At 45.1% G+C, this 23,059-nt stretch overlaps 1 protein-coding gene across 2 annotated transcripts in view; it reads right to left on the minus strand.

Moving 5' to 3' along the window:
• Positions 1 to 406: 406 nt before the first annotated feature.
• Positions 407 to 23,059, minus strand: part of ABCC5 (ATP binding cassette subfamily C member 5) — a 68,449-nt gene continuing 45,796 nt past the window's right edge. The window contains exons 1-11 of one of the 2 annotated variants that reach the window (XM_071566063.1): positions 18,718 to 19,572; positions 11,776 to 11,916; positions 10,993 to 11,144; positions 10,477 to 10,593; positions 9,139 to 9,374; positions 6,711 to 6,824; positions 6,324 to 6,436; positions 5,533 to 5,641; positions 3,923 to 4,150; positions 3,470 to 3,612; positions 407 to 2,800 (exon numbers count right to left, since the gene is read on the minus strand). In XM_071566063.1, the coding sequence (XP_071422164.1) occupies positions 2,528 to 2,800; positions 3,470 to 3,612; positions 3,923 to 4,150; positions 5,533 to 5,641; positions 6,324 to 6,436; positions 6,711 to 6,824; positions 9,139 to 9,374; positions 10,477 to 10,593; positions 10,993 to 11,144; positions 11,776 to 11,916; positions 18,718 to 19,437 (2,346 nt within the window). In that variant the 5' untranslated portion in view covers positions 19,438 to 19,572 and the 3' untranslated portion in view covers positions 407 to 2,527. Of the gene's footprint in view, positions 2,801 to 3,469; positions 3,613 to 3,922; positions 4,151 to 5,532; positions 5,642 to 6,323; positions 6,437 to 6,710; positions 6,825 to 9,138; positions 9,375 to 10,476; positions 10,594 to 10,992; positions 11,145 to 11,775; positions 11,917 to 18,717; positions 19,573 to 23,059 lie in introns of those variants that run through there. The other variant, XM_071566064.1, reaches the window with a different exon arrangement.

Genomic DNA, 23,059 nt, shown 5'->3' on the forward strand with positions numbered 1-23,059 from the left:
GGATGCATGGAATACTTTCCACAAATCTTATTCTGCTTCTGTGTTTCAGAAAATCAGTCTTACAAAAAAAGCAATTTGATGGGTTTTCATAGAGATGATGAGAGCAGAAACACTTAGATCTCTTTAGAAAGGAAACAGGCTGGGTCAGCCTGTATTTCCTTGTTCTGATGGGTATATATGCAAACATAGAGCTGATCTGTTTCCATCAGTTGTAGTAACAGTAAAATAATATTTACTTTTGATTATGTGCTTTTGCCACCTCTCCAGCTTCTCCCTGTGCAATTTTTAAATAGCTTCCAAATTCCCTCTATGCTGCACCCTAAAAAAGAACAGAGCAAAGACAATGTACCATGTTAGCTCTTCCACACAGCTCATAGCAGAGACGCTAAAAAACTGCCCAAAAGGCTGAACTTGTCACAAAGCTTAGTTTAATTTGACAATCATCATAAGGCATCCATGTAATGAAAAATTTTCACCAGGGTCACAAATATTCTGCCATGAAATAAACCATGTTAAAACAGAGGCCTGTGATTCCAGAAGATGCCAGTGGTTCCTGGTCTTGGCCAGGCTGCTGCTGCTGGCAGTGGGGTCCAGGATGCGCAGCACCAACAGCAGCAACTCCAGAAGTGTAAAGTCAGCTTGTACAAATCTCTTTCCATAGAACAACAAATGAAAAAAAAGAGATTTGTGCAGAAAACATCATTCTCTGTCCTTTCTGGGAAAACAAAACAGAATTAAAGAGACAATCCCATTCAAGGAGCAAAGAGCAGAGCTTGGAGTTCTGAAGCCCAGCAATGCTGATGGCCCGTTTTTAAAAGTAATGAAGCACTACAGAGGCCTGAGTTTATTATTGCTTTATCCCAGTTCAGCCCAGGCTAAGGCTATGGTGAAGTCCAAATTAATTTAAAGCCAGAAAATGCAGATCCAGTAACAGCACCTAAGTCCCCATCCACACATGGGTGTAAACAGATACTTTTGGTGAAGAAAAAACCACCCTCCCAAATTTCCCCCTCTTCCTCTTCTATGCGGATCCCCATAGCAGGGCTTAAATTTGCCCTGAAGTATAAAACAATTTCTCTCACATCTCTGTTAGCTGAGCCTCTTCCAAATGTTTCACCTTTTATTCAGACTGTCCTGGTGATTCATCAGCTCAAAGATGCCTCATGGGAACTCACAGAGAGGCACACAGGTACCTACATGTTAAAAATGTTGTGGCACAGAGTCTATGAACCATCACCTGTACTTTGTAACACCCAAGGACACTTTGCCCTCGGCTTCCTGAGTCCAAACAGCACAGACAGAAGACAGTGTCTCCCCATCCTGCATGGCTGGCCAGTGATCCAGAGAAACAGCACACCAGGGAAATGAAATGGCACCTTACTCCCACTCTAAGTCCAAAAACAGACTCAGGTAAAGTGGGGCTTAGAAGTTTTGCATCAAGAAAAATAGTGCTTCCCTCAGACATGGCATAACAGGGCAACAGTTATTAGGCAAATGTTATTCAAGGCAGTAAAATTTTAGCATGGATATTGCCAGGGTTGATTTACAAGCCAAGATATCCTGGGATCTTAAAATAATTAAAGGTCCTGTAAATTCTTCCAAAAGGACAGAATAGAATATGCACAGAGTGTATCTGATGAATACACGTGCCACACATTCTGACACACTACCCGACACTGCAGTTAGACCAGAATTCATGGCATTTGGGCACTTAATTTTAACTTTTTTGAAAATTCGAGCCTACACATTTCATTATTGCTTGTCCCATCAAGTGCAAAGGGAAAAGGGAGCTTAGAGTTAACTACAGAAGGATTTCAAATCCATCATAAGGTTTCCCTGTTCTTTTTTATATACCTTTATATATATATATGAAAGGCATTATTATTATCATTATTATCATTATTATTATCTAGCCACCTGTGGGCAAAGGGGAACAGGAGCTATTTAAAATTAGTTTCTTATTGAAGTATTAATCCTCTTCCTCCCAAATCACAATACCTCCGTCACAAGGAAGTAACATTACATGAAAATGTGTTTGCTGCCACTGACAATTCCTGAGTCTCTCCCTTGCAGAACTTTAGCCCAAATATCAGGACAATGGTAGCCTGACACATATGTACTCTCCAGCAACATACACACAGCAAGTAGGACAAGCCTCAGTGGCCTCAGACAGAAAAAAACAAAAAAAAGAAAAAAACCCCCACCAATCAACAAATTTGGAGAAACCATCCAGAAGAGCCTCAGGAAAGGAAACTATCCACTTTCCATGCAGAAGCAACTGCACCCAGGAGTCCCTGCCCAGTATAAACTGAATCAAAATATCCATCAGAGCTGAAGGAGATCTTTTAAACCTGGCAGTGTCACATGCTGGATACTTGAAGGCACATTTGCTTTGTGTTTTGGGAGAGAAATCCAGTTACAAGGACACACGGCAGCTGCAAGGTTGAGGGAAAGGAGGCAACACTTGGTATCTTTCCTCTGTTCCTGTCCCCATTTTCAAGCTTTGTGGCTGGCATGAACTGGTGATCTAAGCAGACACGTTGACATCCCTGAGTGAAATGGCACCATTTGTGGCCTCTGAGACTTTGTCCTCAAGCACCATTGCTGGTGTGTCTGTAGTGACTGCTGTAGTGTCTATGGCAGGAAGTGGATTCAAGCCCTGTGATAAGATCTGTTGGATCGTTTTCCGCAAATTGGGGTGCAGCTGGTTTTGGGTCTGGTAAAAAATTTCTAAGGCAAAAGACTTGAGGGTGCCAGTGCAAAGGTCCTCATAAAGTGGAATTGTGTACATCCGAGACATCTGCAAAAAAGGAAACTTGGATAAAAACACTTCAGTAGAAGTCAAGAAGTTCAGATCTTCTACAGCTACACTCCAACAGCCTTGAACAACTTCATAGTGGAGACAAGCAACATGTTTCTTCAAAAGACAGATGAGTCTATTCTAAGTAAGTCTAATGCAAAGATTTTTATGAGTGATAATAAAAAAACATCTGCTCTCTGAGTCTGAGCTACTTCCACATATAACAGAAAGGCCAAGTAGAAGAAGCCACACTGAATACATGCATTAACCTTTTGCTCCTGTACAATAACAACTACTGAAAGGAACTCAATGAGCCCTAGCCTTGCTTGATGTGTAAATATTGAAATAATCACATGATTTAGTAGTGTGAAAACTTCCAGCCTGGAAAAGCCAGGGCTGCTACAAAGCAACACAAAAAAATGCACGGGGCAGAGTTGGGACAAGGGTATTGAGTCAGGCTAGAAAAGCAGAGATTATCTGAGGCATTTCCAGTTACATCTGCCCATTCCTCCCCACCCGCTGGCAGGTGAGCCATGCTCAGCCCCTTCGCAACACACCTGGGCTACACTTGGCCAGGAAGCAGAAGTTCCAAGGTCTTTCACGTCGCATGTCTCATGCACATGTCTCATGCACTGAGAGGTGCAGTGATTTTAATCCAGCAGTTAGTACCTGGTTTTCCAAGAAGCGACGAACTTTGTAAAGGTCTGGATAATAGTCATTTCGGACTACAATCTGCAACCAGCGGATACGGATTTCTGCATTCATGGAGTCCAGCTGAGAGGAGTAACATTCCGAAAGCTTTTTTATCACCTCTGAAGAGAGCACATACATAGAGAAAGAACTATGACCTATCTTGCTGGTTTTGAGGGTCATCAGAGAGTAACAGATCATAAAGTCACAGTATCATAGAACAGATTGGCCTGGAAAGGACTTTTGAAGATCACCTTGTTCAACCCCTCTGCCATGGGCAGGAATATCTGCCCATCTGACTAGATCAGGTTGCTCAAAGCCTCATCCAACCTGACTTTACATGAATGGTAAGGTCAGCCAGAGGCAGAGCTGTTTAGAAGTCTATAATTTATTCCAGGACTAATATTCTACTGTCCTGGTAAGAGTACTCACCATGTGGCAGTGGTGACCCATCCAGCAATCTGTCAAGGAAAAGCACAGTTTGGAACGTTCTCCATTTAGTGAGGTCAACACTGCTGGCAGCAGCAACAGAGTCCAGAGGCTCTGTGGTCCAGAGTTTGAAGAGTGTCTCCACTGGTCTCGTCAGACTGGATCCCTGAGATAAGTCTGGCTCAGCTAATGGAGGTCCTGTAGCATTGAGCCAACGTTCAAACTCCAGTCCTGGAACGAAGAACACCAAAAATGTGGAGCAGGGATCTCTGCTGGTAGCTTGGCTGCCTCAAGGTTCAGGACTGCTTCTAGCATAGTTAAGAGAGGTTCTAACAATAACTAATCAGACCAACCTATAGTTACAGTGGCACAGCAGCATCATTAGGACAGCCTGTGGAACACCTGAAAAGTGCCAGCAGCATCTCTCCAAACCTAACCATGAATTTTCTAGAGCTCAGCATTGCAGCAAGGTAGTGTGGAAATCATGTATGCTCTTAAGGCAGACGGGCTGACAAGTATCTATCATCAACCTATACCCATCTATAAGACCTTTAGCGCATGCATTTCTCTTTCTCAGGATTATGAGGAACACTAAAGAAAATGGGGAAAACCTCCTTATAAAAAAATAGACAGGTGAGAGGGCTAACTGAACTCTTCATATCCACCAGTAAAACCAAGCAATTTAAATTTATTTATACGATAAATAGCAAAAAAGTTTCCACACAAGGAGCAGAGCCTGCTTTTCAATACAGCTTTTCCCCTTCACCCTTTACCACCTTGCTACTTTTCTAACCCTTGGCAATACTTCCTGTCCCACTCCATCTACCCTAAAACTCCTCTCTCCTGTATCCCCTGAATATTAGCCAGGCAAAAACTAGCTTGGGCTGGGATTAACTTTTCGGCCAACCAATGGGCCAAGTAAAACACAGCGCTGCTGAGCTCCTGCTGCAGCATTTCCCCACAGTGAGTTCACTCATCTACACCTCTCCACAGGCAGTTTCCTCTCCACAATGCTGAAGGAACCCAGTATCTTTAAGAGCTGTCTGGTTTAAACTAAACAATGGGCTTAACAACTACTTGCAAGGATGGACACGTGGCAGGATAACTTCAGTCTCATTTCTTTAAGCAAGTGGGCTATTAAGCACCTAGCAGGTTACAGACCTTCCATAAATCCAAAAATATAGCTATAAATAGGGGATGTAAGAGAGAGTAAAACATTATGGAACAGATTTTACATGTATGTGTAGGACCTCGGGAAAGTTACAGTTCTCAAAGCACGTTTTCTATAATTAAAACAGATTAAATCTCAAAGTATGTTCAGCATGTGTAAATCTCACATGCACTGATCATTCTGTCTGCAGAGTGAAAGTGAGTTAATGAGAAACTTAACCAAGGGCCACTCAACTAATTACTGCCAATTAATTAGTTGGCATTTTAAAATGTTCTCATTCCCCAACATAGTGACAGTAACAATAAATTCTGTCACAAACACCTGGCTGTTGCCAAAGGGTTTTGTATGCCTTACCATTTCCCCATGCATCCTTCAAGCTAAGCACAAAATTTATCACCCAGATTTTCTAGAGTGTTAACAATTAACTAAGTAAATGTCCTACCTGCTTTGCTTTCAACACATTGCTCTTTCAGCTCTGGAAAAAAATTCAGGAAGGAATCCAGAAGATCTTGAGCCACAACACTGGTAAATTTGTACTTCTCAATGTAGGCCTGAAACAGTAAAAAGTTCAAATTATGCCCAGGAGAAAGGCAGCTTCCTTTTGATGTAGAACCACTGCAGGCAACACAACAACAAAATAGAAACAGAAGAGTGAGAACAAGCATTTGAAGATTTAAAACAAATAATCAAGAAAAATATTCTCCCTCTTTGCCCAGATGAGTGAAACATAACAAGAAAAAAATTGAGTAGTTGCAAGTACACCGACAGCTGAGTACCATTTCTTTTTCCTTTTCAAAAACAAGTCAGTAGCTGACAATTTTCTATAGGTTTTGCAAATGTGCTCCAAGGCACCAACCTGTCCTTTGTTATCCTGGCTAAAAATCCACAAGCTAAACACTTCTTAGCAGTGAACTGAGTCACATCATTCCAGTCATAGACAATCTGTGCTGGAACAGCTTTCTAATTACTTCTAATGACTTTCTAATTACAGAACAAAAGGCAATAAAAATATAGTACTACTCTGTAAGTAGCACCTCATAAACTCAGAATCTAAGAAATCTTGTCAAAATATTCTAGGTTGACATACAGGCCCACAACATTCCTCCACCTCACACACCTGTATTCAACTTTACCCCCAGCAATAAGCCATAGTGACAAGACCTGAGAAAAAAAGAACCAAACAACAACAAAAGAAGCAGCTCACAAGAGAAGCATGTGCTTATTCACACTCACTCTTAGGAAGGAGTCAAAGTGTCTTGGGTCACCACAAAGCTGGGACAGGTAGTAAACAAAGCAGTAGCCTTTCTCATAGGTGAAGAGGTTCATTAAATTACTGGGATTTACACCTAAAGGAAAAGACAATGTGATAAGACACTCTAAGGAGCACAGTGATTTCCAGCCCTTCTGAGTACACAGAACAATATTTATAAAGACAAGTTATCTGACTTTGAAGAAAACTCCAAGGCCAAGTTTCCTTGCTTACTTTTATCCTGGTTTACAAACCAGTATTTCTTTCCTCTTTTCATAAACAATATGCAAAAATTAGTCTTTTTTATCTTCCAGAAGTGATCTAGAGATGTGTATAATTTTGTGTACAGCAGCCTCAGCCCAAAGCAATACCTGGCTCCAGTTTAACCTGAAGCTTGCTGACCGGGTTGTCTTCTCCAAGAAGCTTCATCTGTCTGTGGAGAGCATCAAGGCGGAATGCAGTCTCCAAACATGTGAAGGCAGCTCCTACACCAGAAAATAACTTGTTAGTTGTGGTAAAATGACCAGCAAAACCTGGCCTGTGCAGGACTAGCACAGCTACAAAGTAAAAGCTGCTGAAAGTGCAAAAGACACAACAGGGAGACAGAATCACAGTAATGTAATGGCAGAGAAACCTGAGTGCAAAACATCATTGCAATTTATAGTCGAAGTCAGAACTTAACCCCGTGCATTTCCTCACTCTGACAATGCAGCAGGATGCACTGAAAAACAAAGCAGCAGAAAACTATGCTAGAGTTTACATCCTTGACATCATCTTGTCAGTTGTTGCAAGATAAGCAGAGCAGCACTGAAACAAATATTGTACCGGTAACTTTCAGAGAGCAATCAATGTCACTGCTAGAAGAGTAGACACAATTTCATAGTCAGTGCTAAGGATATTACTAAGTATCACCTCTTGGGTGAAAAGAGAAAAGAATTAGTTATGGTTGGTGTATCACTTTGTATCTTTTTTAAGCTTTATCTATCATCCTACCCATATTTTGTCATACATTTCTCATTTCCACTCATTAAGACTTTTTACAGCTGCGACTGGGCAGGCTATTCCTTCTCCACATCTGCAGTGTAGAGCAATCCATGCTTTCAAGTCAAACTAGCCTTATTACACTGGCAAGTCAAGAGATCTTTCCTATGCCCTTGCAGATGTTAAAAGCTGAAGAAAACGGATTTTCAGATTCAGAAGATACTGACCATCAATACCTATTAACATTTTGGCCTTCTTTGCTAAGTTTTCAACTTGAACAACAGGGTTTGTTACATAGATTCAATCTCAGAGTCTCGATGTATGAAACACCAGAATCTGATAAAAGCAAAAATACAAATTAAAGAACTAGAATATTTTGGAGACAGTAGAACCCATATGGGCAGAGAAAGGGGTGGATGTGCTTCCCAGGGGAAAGCAAGAACCAGGATATCTAGTGTTAAAGGGCAATTACTTCAAGCTACAGGGAGGAGGATTAAGCAAAATCCAAGAGATGTGGCAGTCAGTGGACTCAAATGTCTCCAGACAGGGTCATTACTAAGATGCCTTCTTATTAACAACAGAAGATACTCTTGAAATTATTTCAGAAATAACAAGATTTAGATCAGAGGTTTGTCTTAGAAACAAAATAGAATGGACAAAGAGCTTACTGAAGAATGGCACAGGGAAAGGCCTTTCTTAGTTTCCTAACAAATGCTTCTTGAAACAACCAGTTCTAAATTCCAAGAGAACAGACCAAAATCAGCAAAGATCTTGTTCTGTGTCAGAGGGACATACTAAGATGGAATAGAGAACAGATCAGTATCTTCTGACCTACTCATATTATTGCCATGTATGATGTGATTTAGGATAGTCTGAACCACTGAGAATTACTCAACATAAAACAGCTTTCAAAGATATATAATATGCAATGTAACATCTCCACAGATGCTCAGAGCACTTCTTTCCCTAAATTTAATTATTATCAGTTCATCTCCACAATAAACATGAGTAAAACCAAAACACTCTCACTGCCAAGATTTCCAGTATTTTTTCCAAGATTGTTTACAGCAGACACGTGAGAAAACACATGAAACCAGCTTCTAAGAACCTAACAAGACAGACTAGAATACCATATGTTCCTATTATTCACTTCAGTAAATAGCTAATTAAACTTAAAAGCAAGAGGAATGTTACTCCTTATATATTCTAAAGGCAACACCAACAACTGGCCTGTGAAATTCACTGACATAAGCAAAGGCAGGGCTGTACAATCGTGCAGGAAGCCTCCAGCAGATAAACAGACAACTGCACAAATGCATACATTATTTTTTCATGCTATTGCCATCATTCATTCTAACAGCAGGTACCTACTACCTGATCAGGATTAGAAGGACACTTGTTCAGAGACAGTTATTTCACAACTTAACTATAATAAGATTACTTACATCTTTCTCTGAAGCATCTTCTGCTCACCTTGCTCTAACATATGAACACACTTCCTGGTACCCAACAGTTCCAAAGTCCCTACAATGCTGTGCTAATACACCTCACTCAAAGCCCGTTACTGTATCAGGTATTGATTCCACCCAAAGCCAAGACAACATCAAACTCAAAGCATTTAAGGTATTCAGTGCAAAGTCTGTGGCTGTGTGTGGGGGAGTGTTCCAGAAATAAAAAAAATAAAAAACCCAACAAATAATTAAAACTGAAAACCAACTCCCTACAGACTTTTGAGCTTCCAGGGCCAATATTTGCATTGCAGCCAACCCTGAGTTATGGCAAGGGGCAGCACAAGGAGGCACATCTGTGCAGCTGTACCGTAGGTCTCGGTGGTGATCCGGCGCTGCGCGTACGTGGCCAGTCCCTCGCTCAGCCACATCTCCTCCCACGTGGCGTTGGTGACTGCGTTCCCAAACCAGCTGTGGGCAACTTCATGAATGACGTCAATGATCAAAAACTCATCGCTCTCCAGAATGGAAGAGATGATGAAGGTCAGGCATGGGTTTTCCATGGCAACAATAGGGAAGGATGGAGGAAGAAAAACAATGTCATACCTAAAATTAGGGAGAGAGGAGAAAGGGTAAGTCAACTGCAGCTATTTCAGAAGACACACAGTAACATTTTTCTTTCTTTAGGAAAGGGTCATCACCTTTTTGTGAGTTCATGAACAAACTTTCTACACTAGTGGTGCCTAATTCTTCTGATCCCCAGGGAATCAAGTATTTATTCTGTCGGCCAAGAACCTGCTCACATTTGGATGTAAAGACTTGGCAGACTTTTCATGTGCAGCAGATCCAGCACTTCCCAGATGCATCATGCTCCCTTCACACACATAAAGTCATCACAAGTTGTGTATCTGAGAACATGAGCCACTATGTTTACACTATATACAGTAGTTTAACAGTGTTGAATCCGCAGAGGCTCCCTGGAAAGAGGGAGATTGGAAAGCTATCAATGAATTAACTGATGTGATCTACATACGGTGTTAGCAAAATAACTGTTCTGTCTGCTTCAGAACCCAACAATATTTGTCATACTGGGCCACATTCTCAGATTATTTCAAGCAACATTTTGCAACAATGTGATCTCCCTGCTTACCTTTGGCAAAGAAATAAAGGTAGCTTTTGTAAACATTTTCTCCCATCCAAAGAATAAAACTATTCTCTCAAAAATATTCTTTTTCTAATACATAGTGAAGGTTAATTCAAGAAGTATTAGTCTTGAGTTTAGGGACTTGCACTCTCCATGAGTCTATACTGAGATTTTCAGTATCTTCAGGCCTACCACATTAAATATATCATATCTCAAGTACCATATGCAGAATAAAAAAGATAAATAAACAGCCACACATTTGAAATAGTGTACAGCCCAGTGCTGGACTTGCATCACAATAAACACTGCAGCATGAAACATTATCACTCCTTAGGAAAGATGCACTGTTTAGAAACCTTCAATTCTGCCCCATAACATCTCTGTGCCTTCATGGTCCTCCCTGCCACTTGTGAAGACAAAGCTCTGGAGTTTGTTTCCAACTACTACAACTGTCAGTTGAAATGCTCATTTGCCCCACTATTGCACAGGGAGAAAGCATGACCACTTCTCAATATTGTTTTATTTTGCTCCATTATACATTCCTGGGAGACTGATTAAACTCACCTTCCCCATATGTAGGGGCCATACAGACTCTCTGCAGCAGTCAACCAGCGTTCAACAATGCCAGAAAGCTTGCTGATGGCTGTTGGCAGCAGGCAAGGCTCTGCCCACACTCTGCTCCTGTCAGAAAACAGAAAACATCAGGTGATACTTCAGCAAACTGAATTATCTCTCAGAAAAAATAGCCTGACTGCTCACCACACCTCCATGTATGGTAATAGTGCCAGGGGGCCTCCCATCAGACTCAGGCCCTCCTTGGCTAATGCTCCATGGCAAGAGGTAACCAAAGAAGCCTTCAATAAGGCAATGAGAAAGCAGCTGTAATGACTGCAGGGGACAACAGGCAACATTTATGAAAGAGGAACATACCTTTGCCAGTGCAGTGCCATGAACTTTTCTACACCCAGTTACACCCCAAACTCAGCTGTTCCCTTATCACTGACTCAATGTCACTAGTACTTATAACACAAAGGACTGTACAGAGACACAAAACTCAGATCAACTCACTGCAAACCTTACCTGGGACCTATGTCTGCATGTATAAGGTCTCCTGCCACCAGGGCCACTAAGTAAGCAGGAACTGGATATTCCATGTAAAACTGATATACACCTTCCTCTTCTAGGTAGGAGCTTTGGGTGGCACTCATCAACACCTGTATGCCTGCTGGAGCCTGAAAGACCAACATCACACACATCAACTTACCACATGATCACAGCTGAATGACTACACTACAGATCTCTGGTTTATTTTCATCTATGTCTGAGGATGTACATTAAAAATAATAATTTAGATAATACAAAAGATTAAGATTTCTGTGAGGTTTTTCTACCACAGTCTCAGCCTGTGAAAACATATCAGCCAAAAATATTATTCCTCCTATATGCCAGTTGCCCCAAAATGACCCAGGTATCAAATCACTGCATCAATACAAGATGCAACATTATTTGATGCTGCTTTCAAAAAACTTTGGGTTTTTTCCTTTCAGGAATTGGTAAAACACAGGTGAGTATTAATAATAACCACTAGTGGAAGTGACCAACCAAATTCTCATATTATCCATTTCACATTTCAGCACTGAGTACAGGGAAGGAAAGACCCAAGTATAATAGGCAACAGAGTTACCTTTGTGGCACTAACCCCATTCTGGCCCAAGAACCCGAACGGTATCTAAAAAATCCAGTGTTTTTTTGTAACACTGAATCACAATTAGTATTTTTATCACGTGTACATATATGATATAATTACACTTTCAGAAGTGAACAGCAATGAGGAGCTCCATTCACAGGCATTGGGCCCCTTACCTTGACAGTAGCTGAGTAGGTGCATTTCACTGCAGGTGTGTCAAAGCAGGGGAAGAAGGAGCGGTTACACACCGAGTGGCCCTGCGTGAAGACAAATGGCTTGGCATTGCCGTAGGTCAGCTCTGGATCCAGCCACCAGATCTGTTGGAACACGACACGAAGAGCTGAGGGAAAGACACATCACAGGCATGAACTGCCAAACCCAGAACTCACAATCAAGAGGATTGTGGGGGAGAAGCACCACCTCTGCTGTTTGGCTCTCCAGATGAACACCCGGCACAGGGTACGTTTCCATCTTTAACAATACATCTTTCTACTCCTGTTTATTTGCTGGGACTGCTCAGAGGAATTTCTTACTGCCTGACCACTGAGTGGTGACACCCAATATAGTGACTTCCATCCATTCAGTATTTCTGTTGTGTCAATTTGCTTGGTTAATAGCACGTCCCTAACAAACATCCACACAACCTTCTGGAAGGGAGTACTCTGGATATCTTCGTGTTTATAGTTCAACATGAACAGTAGAGGAGGTCAGGTAACACAAGTTGGAAAAAAAAAAAACCAAACATCAAAAAAAAAAAACCCAACAACCCAAAACAAACCCAAATCCACAAACCAGAAAACCCCGAGGCTGAACAGTGTACACAACATTATCTGTGACCCTGACACTGCCCTCCTGGCTGAAGCATCAAACATTTTGACACTCTGCAAAAAAGTCGGTATATGTAAGAAACATCTGGTCAAGGACACTGGAGGCCCCTTTTTACAGAATGGATAAGAAGATTCTGGGTGGCCACAAAAGCAAACCCAACAAAACAGACCACTGAACATGTCAATTTTCAGTACCAAACAGCAAATAAATCACAAATCAGACCTTCAGCAAGTAATTAGAATGGATTAAGACTAACAAGAAAAAGTGCAACTATTTCCTTTTTGTTTTTTTTCTGTTTCAAATGTTTGTCCTTTCACATGCTCCCTGCCTCCAACTGTGAAGTGTAGGAGCAATTTTAAATAAGGATTTTCTTGTAATCCTAGAACTCTGAAGCTGAACTTTAATGGAAAATATCAAATATTGTGAAACTTGCAATAAAGCTGGAAACACTGGAAGTCTTGGGAACAGTCAAGCACAAGGAATAAAACTTCTGAGTCTGCTGAGTTCTTAGATCAAAGCAACCAATAAATCTGAAATCAGGGAACAGCAGTTACTGCAGACACTGGTTCGTTATTACAACTCTGTCTCTCTTCTAGAAGTTAAAAGTTTTCTCTCTCTCCTGCGCATAAGGTTACTCTTTTTTATATTCTTCCCTCGCCTTTAGACATTTTTCCCCAGATGTCAATGTGCTCCTCTCCCAAATCATCCACTGCAGTAGCACCCCTGAGGATCCGTGAAAGGTAAGGACAGGACACTGACAGCAGCTTCCAGTTATTCACATGGAGGCTCACACTTCTACGGGCAAATGTTTGGGTATTTTTAGGTGGGAGATATTACAAAACTAAAAACCTCTATGTGGGAGTAAAATTAACCTCAGAACAGCATTCTTATCTTGAAATTTGTTTTAAGATTACCCTCTTCTGTTTCAAGTCTGTAGGGCAAGAAAGATGCAGGAAGGACTGGAGCACAAGTGCTGTGGGGAGAGGCTGAGGGAGCTGGGGGTGTTTAGCCTGGAGAAGAGAAGGCTCAGAGGTGACCTCAGCACTGTCTAGAACTCCCTGAAGGGAAGTTCTGGCCAGGTGGGGGTTGGTCTCTTCTCCCAGGCACTCAGCAATAGGGGGGCACGGGCTCAAGCTCTGCCAGGGGAAATTGAAGTTGGAGATCAGAAAAAAATTCTTACAGAGTGAGTAATCAGGCATTGGAATGGGCTGCCCAGAGAGGGGGTGGATTCCCCATCCCTGGAGGTTTTTAAACTGAGATTGGCCGTGGCACTGAGTGCCATGATCTGGTAAAGGGACTGGAGTTGGACCAAGGGTTGGACTTGATGATCTCGGAGGTCTTTTCCAACCCAATCAATCCTATGATTCTATGACTCTAAGGAGGCCTGTCTGCTCACAACACGAGGGCTCGGGCTGTGCTACTGCTCACACCCACAGGCTGCATTTCAGCACAGACCACCCACACCTCTGGGTCACAGTACAGGGGAACAGCTACACATTTCCACTCCATGGATGCCTGCACGTCACAGCAATGAATACTGTCTGTGCAATGGGACATTGTGGAACTGGAGACAACTATTCCAGAAAGCACCTGGGGACGTATGTCTCATGAAGCCCCATGGTTTGAAACTAACAGCTTCCACCCAGAACACACATTCACAAAAAAAATGCAAGTGCTGTGTTTTAATCCAGGGTAGTAACTTTCTAGTTATCCATGGAGGAGGCTCAGAAGTTAAGTTTCTAAAGATCTGACCAAATACCAACTGTTAAAAACATTCCTCTGATCCGTGGCTTTGTGTTTGTATCACCAAGTCTGACTTACGTATCTGTGTTGTTGGCCCTGAAGAGACTCATCCTCAAAAGGTTCTGTTTCCTTTGCTTATTGAGAGTCAGAAAAGGCTGACAAAGAAAAGCGAAAGATAAGGCACCACTAGACCTAAGTTGCAACACTCGAGTAGGAAGGAAAAAGGGCTGACAATGTCTTTAGAGTAGAGAGATAAGGGGAAGTTCTCCCTGAGCAGCCCAGAAGGAAAACATAAGCAGGAAGGGAAGGAAACTGAGAGCTGATTCTTGTTTACAAGAAACTCCATAAATTAAGGACAATTTCTTTTCAACCAGTCCCCCTTTATTTGACATTTGGTTGAAGTTAAATGAAGCACCAGCCCCACAAGCCAAAAGGGAAAACATTTGCAGAGGATGAAGTATTTTTTTCCCCTGTTTTCTAATGGGTGCAGCTACATGGCAAGCCTCTGTCTCTCTTTCCAGAGGCACTTGGAACAATGATGAAAGTTATCCTGAAACAGTATAAATAGATCTGTAATATAAATAGACCAGGCTATGCCGCTGGACAGAGGCAGGGCTATGGGCTGGGGAAAATGAGTATAAACAGCATCCCAGAAAGGAGTGCAAGGCACAGGGTGCTGCTGGGCCAGGCAGTGGAGCCACACACAGGATCAGAATTGACATCTGGGGCTCTATCCCCTACTCCAGATCCAAACCCAGGATATGCCTCCCTTGGGACATACACATGACATCATCATAATGCTCTTCATTTTTGTCTAGCTTTTCATGTATACAGGAAAGCTGTTTCACACATTAAAGCTGTTCTGTGATGTAATTCAAGAAAAAAAAAACCTGCTGCGTGGTTCCTGTGCTGAAAGGAGGCTTTGGGCAGTCCTGGCTTCGCCCTGCCCACACACTGCAAGAAACTCACACTTCATATACAACATCTGCCAAGAGTATAATTTTTATTGACTTAGATCATAATCTTTTACCCAAATCTGGCAAATGACAAAGGCAATTAGCTAAGCCTCTTTCAATTTTAAATCTCTCCATGTTTCTACATGCATTATTGATGAAGGTCCTAAGAAAAGCTGCAGTGCCACAGCTTCTGTTCAAGACAAACAAGCCACTCCATCTGATGACAAAGCAAACCAAACACCTGAGATGCAGAGCACGTGACAGGAGCAAGTCACTGTAAGGGGACTGAAGAATCAGGACAAGTCTAAGCACTAACAGAGAAGTTTCCAGCACTGCAAAGAGGGCTGTCCTTTTTGTTAAATCCTGAAGATGAGGCAATGCTATAATTTTTCATACCAGAACAAAGAGCAGGATTTTCATTTAAGGAAAGAAAATAGCACTGCTGTTAAGATGTGCACTGCCAAATCAGACGTGGGATACAGCGGGCAAGAGGGATGTATATTTTTCTCTGTAGGAAAAGAAAAAAAATATCATGCAAGAATATTACTTGAGAGGTGAGGGAATACAAGAGGAAGAAGAGCAGGACTATAGTCCTTGACACACCTGATCAGTGTGTGCCTTCAGCCCACACCATGAGAGATACACAATGATGATGACAGTCTTGCCTCCGATGGGAACTGGTGATGTACCAAGCATATGGTTTGCTAACAGCACAGGGAGCTGGAATGCTCTGTGAAAGGCAGATTTAATCTCTCAGCTGTCTCTCAATGTCCATCAAACAACCAAAGATCTTGGCTCCTTCCTCCACACGAGAAATAATGGGACAGTCAAATAACATATCCAGATGGCTCAAGCCAAGTATATCAAGACAACAGGTTTCCAATTTTAAACACTCTACTATCTCTGCTGCTGATCTTATTGCTAACACATTCACACTGCACTGTAACATGAATTTACTGTTTTATGGGTCCCACAAGTATGCTAAGGGTCCCACAGAAAATAAACCCTGACCTAAGGAGAGTATATTCCTAGAATGGCCAAAGAAAACAGAACTAGAAGAGAGAGGTTTAACATTGTAAAGTTGCCTCACTGATAGAGAGAAAAGGAACTGACAGGACACATACACAACACAAATATAAACAAATTCACCCTTATACACATGTGAGTTACTCTTCCCTGTTAAAGTGCAAGGCTGGGCTGGACAACAGCAATGACAGAGAGAACTACAATAGCACCAAACCACTCTGGATACAAAAAAGATAGTTCAGTGTACTGAACATGAAGAGCCAGAACAGGTGCTACTCAAGGACAAATATTTTGCCAGCCAAAATCTACAATAGTGAGCGAGCAAACACAGCAGGATTTTTGCCAGTGAGCATGCCTGCTTCTGCTTTCCAGTATCACTTGGCAAGGGCAGTGCATGCCCCTGACACTGTGACCATCAATAATCTTTTGACATGAATCCTTGCAGCTTCATTTCAACTGAAGGAGTACACACTGTTAAAGGCATAATACAAACTTCCAAAGACAGGATGAAGAATAACTAGTTCACCTCTGATCCAGGGGGAGCAAGACAACAATAGAGGGAATGGAAGAAATCCTCTGCTGTCATTATCCTCAGATATGTGACATCCACATGGGACTGTGCGTGGGGCCAAGGAGACAACACACTGATGCAAGGTGAGACTAAAGGGACATCACATCAACCAGTGCCTTGCACTTTCCAGTGGTTTTCAAGTCATTCCCAACACTCGGATCAGTATTCCATTACATCCAAGACAACTTCTCCATAAACTCAGCAGGACAGGCTGCCCCTTTGGCAACAGGGCTCACAAAAACCAGGGGTAAGCACAGGCCAGCCTAAAATCAAACAATTCGGTCAAGAGGAGGAAAGTTATCGTGTACTTGGGGAAATCTGGCTCAGCCATACTGAGAACGATCACAGAGCACTCAGCAATGCCAAATCAGCTTTAAAGCCTTCTCACCACAAACAAGGCAGCGAGTGGACAAAGAAACACGTTTCTTCACAAGTCTTGGGAAAAAAATAAAGAACAGAATCTTCTGAACACACTGTGCGCTACATGGCAGAGTACTATACAAGGAAATACTGAAACTAGGAGTTCCAGAGGTGAAAAGGAACAATATCCAAGTGGATTTGAATTTTAAAAGTGCCAGCATCTTACTTCACTTTTAGGGAAGGACTAGAACATTAAAAAGTCACCTTATGACTACAGAAATCTTTTGCAATAAAAATCTTCATGTCCAACTCACTGTTCCAAGTGAGCCAATGTATTAAGACTATCCAGATGATTCTGAGGATGAAATTACTTTTGTGAGCTTCAGTGTAGTATTAAAATCAGACAGAAAAACATCCAGTTAACCCTTTCTATTCAGCAACACCTTCCTATCACGAGGAAAGGCCTACTGTATACTTGCTGTTGGGCTGTTTTGCAAGAAACTGCTATGTTCAATTCCTGCTCTTGTTAAATACCTTGTAATAGTCAAATAGATCTACACATTTATAGTGCTTTTGAGCAGTGCAATAGCAATACCAAATCTGAGCCAATTCCTTTAGGCAAGACAGAGGCAGTAAAGTTGCAACCCTCTCCAAAAAACATTCCTTTGGCAAATGGATTAATGAAGCACATAATGAAAATCATGTCAGTTGAATTCTCAACCTGCACTGACTGTCCAATGACAAAAAGATGTTCCAGTGATAACTTTGTATTTTCTCTATCATAACTTCTTAAAAACACAAGATCTGCTACGCAGCACCTAAAAAGGCCAGGAACAAAGTGCTTCTAACTATCAGGGGTTTAAAAGATGCGACAGAATTCACAAAGCATCTCACTACCAAAGAAAGCTAATTGAGAGAGACATGGAAGCATCTCCATGGCCATATATAAATGGGTGTTTTGGGCCACCTCTCATTCCGTTTTCCAGCAGATAACTTGCAGGAACACGCGGAATCACCCCTGTTCTTCTCAAAGTTCCTGACCACAGCTCTTTGGAACGCCAGCCTGGGTGTGCAAGGCCTGATTTTTTAAGCAGCTGGCAAAACCCCCAGGGAAATTCCTGCATTGTGGATGACATAACTAGTCCTGAAGAACTGAGTCCAGGCAAGAGTTTTCAAACTTTCACTCTCCTCGCCAACAACTGCGATGCCCTTAATTGACGAAAAACTTTAAAATTACTGCTGTGATGGGGATGAACAGCCTTGGGGGCAGGGCGATGGGGAAGGCAGGAGGGAGAGTGGCTGGGTCGGTACGAGCATCGGTGCCGAGGCCGCGGGGGACCGCGCAGGGCTCGGGGGCAGCGGCGGGGCTGACACCGAGTGCCCCTGCGGGCAGGTGGGCAGATGCTGCTGCCGAGGGGGCAGGCACTGTCAGGCGATGGGGAGCACGGACAAGAGCAGAGGGGCTGGCATGGGGACATCTCCCGCGGCCTTTGCTGCGGGGCCGGGGCGCTTCCCCGACGGTCACTGGCAGCAGGAGCACAGACGTGCGGGTGGCACGGGAAGGCTCCATCAGCCGCGCCGGGACCGGCTCCCTGCCCTGCCACCCCCGAGCCCCGCAGCCCCCCGGTACTCACGGCTGGGCCGTCGGCCGTGGTGTAGCGGACGATGATCTGGAAGGGCTGGTGCGGCTGGAGGGCGGCGGGCAGGGAGACGGTGAGGGACGAGCCGTAGTCGGTGAAGGGGTCCACCCTGAAGCCGAGCGGGCAGGCGGAGCAGGGCGGCTGGGCGAAGAGGGGCAGCGGCGGCGGCGGCTCGGCGGCGGGCGGGGGTCCGGCGGGCGGGTCCGCCGCGGGGGCGGCGGGGGGCAGCGGCCCGGCGGCGATGCAGGGCGCCGAGAGGAAGGTGGCGGTGGCGGGCGCGCTGGCGGCGCAGGGCGGCGCGCAGGGCGGCGGCGGCGGCGGGCAGGGTGGCGGGGGCGGCGGGGCCGGGGCGGCGGCGGCCTCGGCGGGCGAGAAGGCGAAGGCGCAGGGCGGCTCGGCGGCGGCGGCGCGGCGGAAGGAGGCCGAGAGGACACGCAGCGCCGGGTGCACGTCCAGCACCAGCGCGCGGGGCTGCGGGCGCAGCGCGCACAGCTCCAGCACCAGGCAGCCCGCCAGCGCCCGCGCCTCGGGCCGCAGCTCCAGCCCCAGGTGCAGGTGCCGCAGGCTGAACAGCTGCGAGCTGGACGCCGACGCCACGTCCGGCGGCGGCTCGGGAGGCGGCGGCGGCGCCGGCGGAGCCTCCGGCCCGGCCGCGGAGCCCTTGCGGCAGCAGCACAGGCCGGGCGGCCGCGGAGCCGGAGCCGGAGCCGCCATGGAGCGGCAGAGGCGGAGGAGGAGGAGGAGGAGGAGGCGGCGGCTGCTATGTGAAATCCATGGGCGGGCGGGGAGGAGGGAGGCCCCGGCGGCCGGAGCGGCCGGGGCGGGGAGGGGGAGGCGGAAGGGACCGGCCGGGAGCGCGCAGGGTCCGGGCCCGGCACGGCGGCGGGGCGGCCGCCAGGGGGCGCCGCGGGGTGCTCGAGGGCGGCCCCGCCCTCCGGCTGCGCGCGCACCCGCCCCGCCGGCGGGCGAGCCCTGGCAGCGCTCCCGCGGCAGCGGCGTCAGGCGTTCCTCTCTCCCTCCCTCCATTCACCCATCCCTTCCTCCATCCATCCATCACTCTCCGTCCATCCTTCTATCCATCCACCCCTCCCTCCCTCCCTCCTGCACGCCCAACGCAGCCGCGCCCCCGCAGAGCTCCCTCCTCTGCCCACACCCGGCAACCGCCCATGCCCAGCCCGGACACGCTGATCCCAGCGCTCCAGCTCTTGGGACGGCACTCGGCACTCCGGTCCCTGCTGTCCCCCCACAGCCAGCTCTGCCCCCTTCACACCGCCTGGATGCCTCATGCTCACCACCCCCCTCGCCAGCTCCACGACAAACACCCCCGAGCCCTCCACGGTACGGCTCCCAACAGGGCTGATGCTTTGCACCCTCACCCCCCCGCACCTATTTTAGCTTCCTCGCTCCTGCGCCTGGTCACACCCCCACGGGCTAATCCTAAAAAATCCTGCACCACATTGCACACCCTTTTTTTAAATCCCTTTTCTCCCAGGTGGGCTGCCCGTTGTTGCTGCCTCCATCTCTCACTTCAAACTGCTCCCACAGCCTAGCTCACACATAATGTACTTTACTTTTCCCCAACCCTCCAGGCAATCAATCCCACACCCTCCACTGCTGCCTTCCTAAATGGGAAAGGACAGAAGCCACAAAATTATCAGCTTTGTACAACTCTTGTTTCTCCACCGGGGAACAGCAGGAGTCAGCAAGGTGGAGGGCAGGAGATGTGCTGCAAGTAAAGGTGATTTGCACTCCCCGCAGCCTAAGAGTGGTGTAGGGGAAATCTGCCCCATGTGGTGACACTTCTCTAAGTTTTCACTCTAATTTCCACTGTTTCACTTTGCTTACACCTCAGGCACCTGATGAGGCTCCAGGGAACATATTTTAGATGACACGGAAACATTTCTTACATGGTTGTGGCTTTCATGAACCCATAGTGGTACATTCTAAAACCCTCCCCAGCCTTACACTAACAGCAGCATCTGCACCAAATTCCAGTTGAGTTTCCACCATGTTGTCATACTGGAGGCAGAAATTGTGGCCTCAGCACAATGTGGCTGCAGTCACCGGCTGAGCCAAGGATAAAACAAATCACAGTATCACCCTAGACTGACCTGAAGCTAAAGAAAACCTTTGTGTAATCACTTATATATAGTAAAACACATACTACAGTTACAGTAAAAAATAACAACATAGCATTCAGGTTGGTTCTTTGATTGCAAAAGGGAGAGTGTTCTTCCAAAGCACCTTCAAAAAGCAATTTTGTCTTTGCAATCCCCTTGGAACTAAGAGAAACATTTTGTCCTGTCATCTTTACTCTCCCCATCCTCCTTTAATAAGTCAAATGTTCTGCATTTATCCTTCTCTCACTGATACCAGTTACCTTCTGAAAAACTCTTTCTCAGATTTTGTTTTCAGTGATGTACTAAGACTGCTTGGTCTGGCTCTCACCCACAAGTGATGTTCAGAGCAGAGCCCCAGCAGCCTCCAGATCTGACCCTGTATAACCTTCACCACAGGTAAAGGTGAAGTCTCCTCAGGTGTTCAAGCCAGCAAAACTCTAGAGGCTGACTTTGGGCTTAATTACACCAGTCTAACTGCACATTAACTGCATTTGGTAATTTTAGAAGGATCCTACCCATGCTTTGATTGAAGTCCCAAGCAAGTGCAAGGTTTCCACTCATCAGACAGATGAGATGAGCAGGAACATATTCTCTTGAAGAGACTCTAAGCTTATGGTAATGAATCAGGATTGGCTGCACTTGCTGCATTGGGACAGAATAAGCAAAACTGATGCAATTTAAATTAGAGAGCAATACAGCAGCCAGTTATCCCAAGCAAATCTCTCTCCACTTACACACCTGCTGGTCTTGGGCCACAGCCTTTAGTGTAAGGTGTGCTGGGGTAGAGTGAATTTTCTTCACAGTTGCTGGTATCAGGCTGTGTTTTGGGTTTGTGCTGAAAACAGTGTTGATGATTCAGGGATGTTGTAGTTGGTGCTGGGCAGTGCTGCTTGCACAGAGCCAAGGCCATTTCTGCTCCTGAGGGGTGCTCAAGGAGATGGAAGGGGACACACCTGGGACAGCTGACCAAAGGGATATTCCATGTGGCATCACAAAGGCTAAGGAAGGAGAGGACATTCAGAGTGATGGTGTCTGTTTTCCAAAGTCACCATTAGACATGATGGAGCCCTACGTTCCAGGAGATGGCCTGCCCATGGAAAGTGGGGAATGAATGCCTTGTTCTGCTCTACTTGCATGGCTTTTGCTTTCTCTATTAACCTGTTTTGATCTCAGCTCCCAGGTTTTCTAGCTTTTACCCTTCTCATTCTCTCCCCCACCCCACAGGACTGTGTGGAGCTCAATTACCAGCTGGGATTAAACCACAACAGAAGCATGTGCTATCTCCCTGCTGTTTTGGGCAGGACTTCTTGAAGTAAAGTCTGTCCCAATCCCAGTGTCTTATTCTACTCCTCATAGGATAAAGTCCTCTCAGGGATATCACACTATAAACTCAAAAGCAGAATCCAATTCCTGAAAATTCTAATCATCATCAACCTCTCATAGAATGCTTCAAAACAACAGATATTTCAGTCTCATTTGCAAATGTTTCTTCGTTCCACTTCAGTGACCCATGACAGGGCCCTGGACTAGGCCTCAACTTGCTCCTGTGGCTCAGGTGAAAGCCAGTAAAAAAGTTAAAAAAAGTTACAGCTACCCATGTGAACAGCAATACTTCAGTAAGTCTGTGAGACAAGTGGCAGATGAAGCAGAGAGGTGATTACAACAGAAAGAATGTTTCCCTCTAGCAGTCTGTCTTTAATTCCAAAATAACAGTGTTGCAGCCAAGGTTTAACAAAATGGTTGAGCTAATCCTTGCTGTGCACAGGTGACAGTTCACCTGCTCCATGACAGGCTCTTGTTTTGACACCTTGTTGAGGTATTTCAGCCCAGCAAAGCAGCAAGAAAGATTCAGCTCTTTAAGAGAGCATGACTGGGAAGCAGCGTTTTGGTGCAGTGAATACTGAGCATGGTTTCCTCTCAATACCTATGCTACTGTTATGGTCAGCACCTACTGACAAGAGCAGCCCCACTTCACCTCCCTTCCAGCTGTGCCTTCCTGTCTCCTTCTTTGTACAGCATTCCTGCTTTTGGAGGGTGAACTTTTTTGCAACTTAGCTTTCTAAACTGGGTCTCTGCTGGACCACGCAAGAGCCACTGATGCACCAGGAAAAGAGGAGGAACTCCCAGCCTGGAAGAAGAAGGAGGATAAGATCAGGATGGCTCCCCGTCTGCCCAGACTGCCATTAGCTCAGCCTTAGCTGCAAAGGAAAGCCATA

The sequence above is a fragment of the Pithys albifrons genome, chromosome 11, assembly GCF_047495875.1.
Source record: "Pithys albifrons albifrons isolate INPA30051 chromosome 11, PitAlb_v1, whole genome shotgun sequence".
NCBI classification, from domain to species: domain Eukaryota; kingdom Metazoa; phylum Chordata; class Aves; order Passeriformes; family Thamnophilidae; genus Pithys; species Pithys albifrons.